Source organism: Ammospiza nelsoni, chromosome 4 (genome assembly GCF_027579445.1).
Source record: "Ammospiza nelsoni isolate bAmmNel1 chromosome 4, bAmmNel1.pri, whole genome shotgun sequence".
NCBI classification, from domain to species: Eukaryota; Metazoa; Chordata; class Aves; order Passeriformes; family Passerellidae; genus Ammospiza; species Ammospiza nelsoni.
Genome location: NC_080636.1, coordinates 23128255 through 23135291, shown reverse-complemented (window position 1 = coordinate 23135291; position 7037 = coordinate 23128255). Strand labels below are relative to the sequence as shown.

General features: G+C 46.3%; 1 protein-coding gene across 1 annotated transcript in view; it reads left to right on the top strand.

Annotated features, from left to right (window-relative positions):
- Positions 1-4240: 4240 nt before the first annotated feature.
- Positions 4241-7037, top strand: part of RFC1 (replication factor C subunit 1) — a 33597-nt gene continuing 30800 nt past the window's right edge. The window contains exon 1 of the mRNA XM_059470134.1: positions 4241-4344. Coding sequence (XP_059326117.1) covers positions 4342-4344 — 3 coding nt within the window. The 5' untranslated portion in view covers positions 4241-4341. The remainder of the gene's footprint in view (positions 4345-7037) is intronic.

Here is a 7037-nt window from a genome sequence, read left to right as displayed (position 1 = left end):
AACACAGTAGGACTGATGCCTGCCATTTTTGGTTTTTTTTTGAGGTACAGTAGTATAAAGTGTAACAGTAATAGTAATAGTAATAGTCATATAGCGATAGACATATAGTAATAGACACCGTATGACCACAGCTGCAGAAGAGCCCTGAGGAACAACACAGAAGTATGAAGTAGCTTTGCATGTAAGAAAGATACACACTGAAATCTGAGCATAGGGACAATTAATCAGTGGAGCACAGCACTCTGCCCAGATGAATCAGCCCTGCTGCCATGTGGGCCATGAGAGTCCAGATTCACTGCTGGGCTACTGCTGCTTTAGTGCTCCTGCTCCCTGTGAGAGCATGCTCTCAGCACTGCAGAATGCCACTGACATACACCTTTAATTTATCAGTAAAGCTGATTAATTAATACAAATGGAAGCCAATTCATTTATTTTTAGGATAAAAAACAAAACATCCATGCTTGTAAGCATTTCTCTGCAGAGCCTTTACAAGAAACAATTTCACCTCAGATGAAGAAAAAGTCTGACATGTTCTGCACTCCAGGTCCCTGGTGGTGGGGTACCCAGGCATCTAACATGAATCTCTCCTCTTACCAGCAGTAACTGATCTACATTTCTCAGCCAAGATCCTACCACACACAGGCAGCTTGGGAACAAGAGGATCAGACAGGGACTGTACAAAATTGGCTTACAGTACATACTGAAATGTTCCTTTTTTGTTCTACAGCATTTAAAATGCTGTTTCATAGTTACTGCATCAACATCATCTTTCTATTTTGACCTTTAAAAGCATTGATTTTATGCATTCTGCTTCATGAAAGAAAACCCAGATACAAGTTGTTATCAATGGCACTACACTTCTAAAGCAGCTAGTCACCTTCATTACCAGATGCTTGAGCTCCAGGTACCCACAACAGCTCTGTAACCCCATGGGCAATCTGTGGGCAAGGGAAAGGCAACAGGCTTCTCCCCACTAACCACAGCAGTGTTAGCACCACTGGCACAAGGATGCTGACAGTGTGGTGCACCTGCCTGAGATGTGCAAGGTGCAGCAGAGACTGGTGCTCTCAGGTGCTTGGTCTGTATAAGGCTATGAACTGTACTTCTTCCTTATTATTGACATGACTGGGAGCATGCTCTAATCATGGTTTGAAATTGTTTCAATGTTTCAAGCCTCCATGAATCCAGTTTCTTACTGCCTGGTCATATTTAACTGTTTGGGCTGTAATTAACTTCATGAAGTTAAAGGGGAAGCAGTTTAAGTGATAAGAATCATCTAGTGACTTGAATTTGGATGAAGGATTTCATTATCTGAGCAAAGACTTGGGGAAAGGAAATACTGTGACTGTTGTTAATTTGGAAAGCAATCAGCACAGAAGAGTGGGATGTGATCAGGGGGTGTTGGGAAGCGAGGGTGTGAGAGAAGGGGAAGAGAATTAATGATTCCACGGGCCCAAGTGGCACAGTCAGGCCAGGCTCCAACTCTGATGCTGTATGATGCTGCACAGTGGGATTTCCTGTCTCTGTCCACACACTGAACCTATCTGGGTTCAGAATGAATCAAGACTGGGAGAAGCTGAAATCTCCAGGGCACTTGCTGATACAGACTCAGTAGGTAGGAAGCCTAATGATTATTCAGCTCAATTCTTACTTACCAGTTTTCCTTTTATTCTTTGCCTTTGCCAAGGCATCTGATTCAAATGAAGAAAACAATTTTCCACTTGACTCTTGAAAATGTACTCTCCTTGTTTTGGGGGTAGGCTTGAAAATCTGGTGTTTGATCTACAGAAATGCTGAACACATTAGTTGAAAGGATAGAGTTTTGAATGTAAGACTGAGTATCTGAGTTGACACATTCATTCTGCCTAGATATGTAAATGAAGAAAAAGACCTAAAGACAAAGTTCACCCAGAAGAAGAGTAATGTTTACATTTACATCAGCTGCTCAGATCTACTACTGTTGGGTGCTCAAAGAAGCACAGTTTATGTAATCCCCTGCAAATCCCTTATCTTTACCTTATATAGCAAAAACTGTTTGACATGGGATCAAGTCTTTCTAAAGACACATCATTGAGATGGATACTATAGAAAGCCTAATGCCAATAGAAACTACACCACAGCTTTATGAAGAATTTTTGGAATTTTTCATCTCTAACAAAATGCTAATTTCTGTTTCTACAATGCCTGAACAATTTTATTTTCTTTACTAGAGAGTCTAGTAAGAAAAATATTCCTTACTCCCTTTAAAAGTTTGTTTCAATTCCAAGAATGTGGAAATAAACAAGATATTAACAAAAAGAAAACAGACTTTTTTATTTCTCAATAGAAGAAAATGTAATTTTCTTATTAAGAATCTCCTCTCTCAATAAGCAAGACAAAGCCTTCACTAATAATAACAGTAGGGCTGGGCTTATTATATGGGGGAAAAACCTCAAGTTCAAGATTTAATATCTCACTTTTTAAAATTTCTTTTGGAAAAAACACCCCAACATAAAAAGCCAAATTTGTCTGCGAGTTTCAGCAAGGTAGAAAACAACACTAATTTTGCAAAAATTACTTGTCGTCGTTGTAAATAGAATGGTGATATCAAGTGTACTTTAGCTACTTTTAAAAAGCTGTAATTTTAGTTGGGTAATAGGCCTTTAAAACACTACCCAGGATCAATTATAGACTCAAGGGATTTTGCCTTGATTTTAACTTGCAAAGCACATCATAATACATAATAATGAATATTCAGTTTTCTTTCCTGTGGTGGAGCAAGTTTTTTCCCACTTCCACCAGTTCCCATAGGCATGTCCATAGGAACAGAGGTATCCTGTGTCTCCCCACCACAGCCAGGAGTGAATGGCAGGCATCCCAGGTGTCCAGGCTGATGTCTCCATACAGGATTAAACTCTTGCCTTCCAAGAAACATGAAGATGTCACAAACCCACAAACAGATACTGCTCTGCTGGATGTTACTCCAGGTAGCTTTATCAACCACAAGCGGAGATAACCACCTGCAATAACTCTTTGAGCATTATTTGAACAGTTTGGCTCTCACAAACATCAGCCATTTAAACTGATCTTTAGTTCTGGTATCAGGAATAGGCACAGCTTTCAACATTACATAATGAGAATTAAATATGTAAATACAAACTTATCACTGGAGATGTTTTTCTAAAGCAATATTGGTTTTGTTTGCATAGCCATTATGTTGAGTGCATATGGAATAACCTGCAAAACAGGCCAAAAAGCACAGCCTGTGTTGTGGGTCTGTGTTTACTCACTCACTGTGCTCCTTATGCAGCAACCCAAATTCAAAAGCTATGCTAATGCTGAAAATACCTGATCCCACCTAACCATGTGTAATCATAAAGGAACAACAGCAGTTCCTGTATAAACAGGATCTTACAGTTACTAAAGTCCAATTTCAAGAATGAAACAGGAATGGTAATAGATATCATTAACAGATGTGTGGAATGAGACCATGTCACCAACCAGGCAGTGAACACAGAGGGAACACAAGTGACAGAATGAGAGAGCTACCAATTGAGCTTGTACTCTGGTTGGGTTTTTTTCTTCCTTGATGAAGGGTCTCCCAAATCACTGGCAGTATTTGTTATGTCACAAATTCAGTTTGTCTTCTCCATTCTTCTCCAAGCCCAGCAATTATTAGCAATTCAGTAGGTTGACAGAGTCTAAACATCAGAAAATATTTGAAAGTCCAGTCGTTTTTATTTGGCTTGAACAAATCTATCCCTTTCCAGCGCATAGCAAGTGTGTTCAGTGAAAGAAAATATAGAAGAGTTCATGACCAGGACATGCCCCTCAGAGCTGCGCCGGCCCGGCCTGCCCGCCTGTTCTGGGCGTTGTGTGCCTCAGTGCCTCACAGAGAGGCGGGAGCCATGGAGGCCTGGCACTGCTCTCCTGCCTGCTTTCACCGCGCGGGCTCGCCCGCTCAGCCGGACGTGCCGGAGCACACGCGGCTCCATTTTGAGGAGCTGCTGCCCCAGCGCTCCCGTTCCCGCCGGGACAGCGCCCGGGGCCGCGGGGCCGGTTAAACCCCCGCCGCACGGAGGGGCCGCTGCGGCCCGCGCACGAACGGGCACGGGGCCCAGAGGGACGGGCCGGGTCCGGGAGCGCGCCGGGGCCCAGCCGGGCTGCCCCGGGGGTTCCGCCATGGCCCCGGCCCGTGGCCCGCCCCGGCCGCCCCGCAGCCCCGCCCGTCGCGGCCGTGACGGCAGCGCCGCGCGCCGGGCGGCGGGAGTTGGCGCGAAGGCGGGAGCATGGAGCCGGGAGCGTCCCGCTAGGCACGGGGAGCGTCCCGCCGGGCACAGCGACCGCGCCGCCGCCGCCACCATGGTGAGGGGCTCCCCGCCGGGCCGGGGATGAGCGGGGCGGGGGCAGCGCACAGGGTCCCGCGGGGCCGGGGTCGGCCGCGGGGCCGTCGGGGCCCGGCGCGGGCTGAGCGAGCCCCCGGGCGGCCCCGGGAGGAGAGGCCGCCCCGCCGCGCTCCTGCCCCGGCGGCCGAGGCTGCCAGCCATGCCAGGAACGCGAACCCGTGCCCGGGGAAATGCCCTTGCCGGAGGGAGATGTGGCTGAGCCTGTGCAGTTTCCCCGTGGCTGAGGCTGCCCAGTTTCCCTTTCCCCGTGGCTGAGCCTGCCCAGTTTCCTTTTCCCCGAAGGCGGGTGGGGTGCAGAGCGCGGAGCGTGCGCTCGGCCGGGGAAGGAATGCGGATGAGCGAACCCGCTGTGAAGGCGTGTGCCGGAGTGTTACGTCTTCCTTCATTCCAGCGGGAGCACACGTGAGGCGTTGCTGATGACGAGCTGGAGGGTGCACGGTACTTGCAGAAAAAAGAGGGCGGAAAACAGAGCTTGAAAGTCTGGAAGTAAACAAGTGTTTATCGATAACGATGCAACCCTCAGTAGGATGTAAAGAGATTTTAAGCATGAACATATAGGCGTTCCTGTGCTTTCCAAAGTGCTGCTCACCTGTGCAGTCACCATAAGATGGTATGGCCTTTTCATTTCTAGCTCAAATAACTTTGCTTTCATTCTGATGGGAGTCTCTGTGGCTGAGACATCTTTAACTGGCTTAACTACAGATGTCATTTTGCAAGTTAAGGTGCAACTCTAGTTTTGGACTCCCCAAAGAGTTTAGGCTTGTTTATAGCTTACACCTGGTGCTCTGCAATGGTGAGTGGTACAATCTGAGTCTTCTGCTGTACTGACAGAGATCTGCCAGCACTAAGACTCCTGACACTGTTAAACTGTGATATTTTCATGGTTTGTTATGGGCTGACTGATGACTTCAAATTCTTGTAAGAGATCTGCCTCTCCTGTGTCCCTGCTATCACCTTGTTAGAAAACTGATCTTCTTGGAAGGCTTGCTTCCTCCTTTCCCACCTTCCCAGGACAAAGGCATTCTCCCTCTCTGTCGTCTTCTGAACATCACACATCTCACAGTGTCTGGGCCTGTCCTAGAAGGGACGAAGGCAACCATGGTTTTTGGGAGTATAAAAGTTGCCTCATCCCATTTCTTTTTCAGTGCTGAAGCGGCTGCTCAGCCATCTCTGCTGCAGTTGTGGGTAGCCCCCGTTAGCTTGATGCTGCAGCATATTCTCAGCTGTGCTGAACTGATCTGTGCAGAGTTACACAACAAACTGATTTGCATTAGAAGGGATTTATTTTTTCGCCCAGATTAGTGGCCATGACCCAGTTCCCAAGCAGCCAGCTACAGCAGTACACCTGAGGGAATGAGTGCCCAGGAGCAGGGGTTTCTTGAGTTTCCCCTTTTGAGAGGGATGCTCCTGGCTGGAGCTGGAGCATCACTTACAACTGTGATACTGCTTGTAAAACTGCTGCTGTTAGCACACTCAGTAACTGTTCATTAAGTGTAGTTACCCAAGCAGGTGTTACTGGATTCACTGAAGTGATAATATAAATCTGATTTTAGTCAATGCAGTTTTTCTGGAAGCACCAAGTGTCAGAGCTGGTATGTGAGCAAAACTTGCACTGAAATGGGCAGACTGGAAAGAAATGTGATTGTTTTGATGTAAGGCCCTCATTGAGACACAGAGTACCTGAAGTAAGGTACATTACTTTCTACTGCAGTAATTGAGCTAGGTTGGTGAAGTTCAGTTTTCTATCTTGTAGTTTGAGGTGCAGACTGGATTATATGATGTTACTTTGGAAAATAATCTGCCTTACTAAAGACTAGTCTTGTAAAGCACTCCTGGAGTTGCCAGTCTTTGTCCTACCTAACAAATGGGTTTCAGTTTCTGTTTGTGTTTCTCTCCCCAGTAAAAGAGACAGATACAAATCTCCCAAAAGAGAACTTGCAGCCTGGCATGATTAATTACTGTGGTGTTCTTTTACAGTGTAAGATGGAGGATTTGCAGCAGTAGGCAGAACAGGCAAGGGCTGGATGGCACAGCCATACAGCTCTAGGAGAGCTGAGCAGCTTTTTAGGCCTTTCAAATGCCAGGCATAACTCACCCCCTGAGTGAGAGTGATCAGAATTCTTAGTTACAGCTCCTACCTAGGTGGAACTGCTCACAGTTCTTCCTTGCTGGTGCTGTGCTGAAGCAGCCCTGGGCAGCCACACCTAAATTTTAGCCTATTTTAATTTTAGCCTTTTGGGCAAGGGAACAGCCATGCTGGTGAGCATCTCCAGGATACACAGGACACATTGCTGTGGGTTTTGGGGGCATCTCCTGGGAGGAAACTTGACAGTTGCAGCCTTTCCTTGTTGCAACAAGCATAGGTAAATATGAACATAGAGATTTTCCAGCTGGTGGCCCTATATGTGTATGGATGGCATAATATACGAAGAGGAAGGTCAGTCAGAGTATGATAAATAGATAAGCCCAGGAGGGAGGAAAGTGGTCCCATCTAGGATCTAAGCTGGTATGATAGATACTTAGGTGGCTTGGTTTCTGCAATTAGTTATGCAGTGAATTAATAATTTATCTGGCATGCCTTTATAAAAAGCATGAAAAATCTGTTTCATGATTCCTGGGTAAAAGCTTCACTGGAAGGTAGCTTTGTTGTTG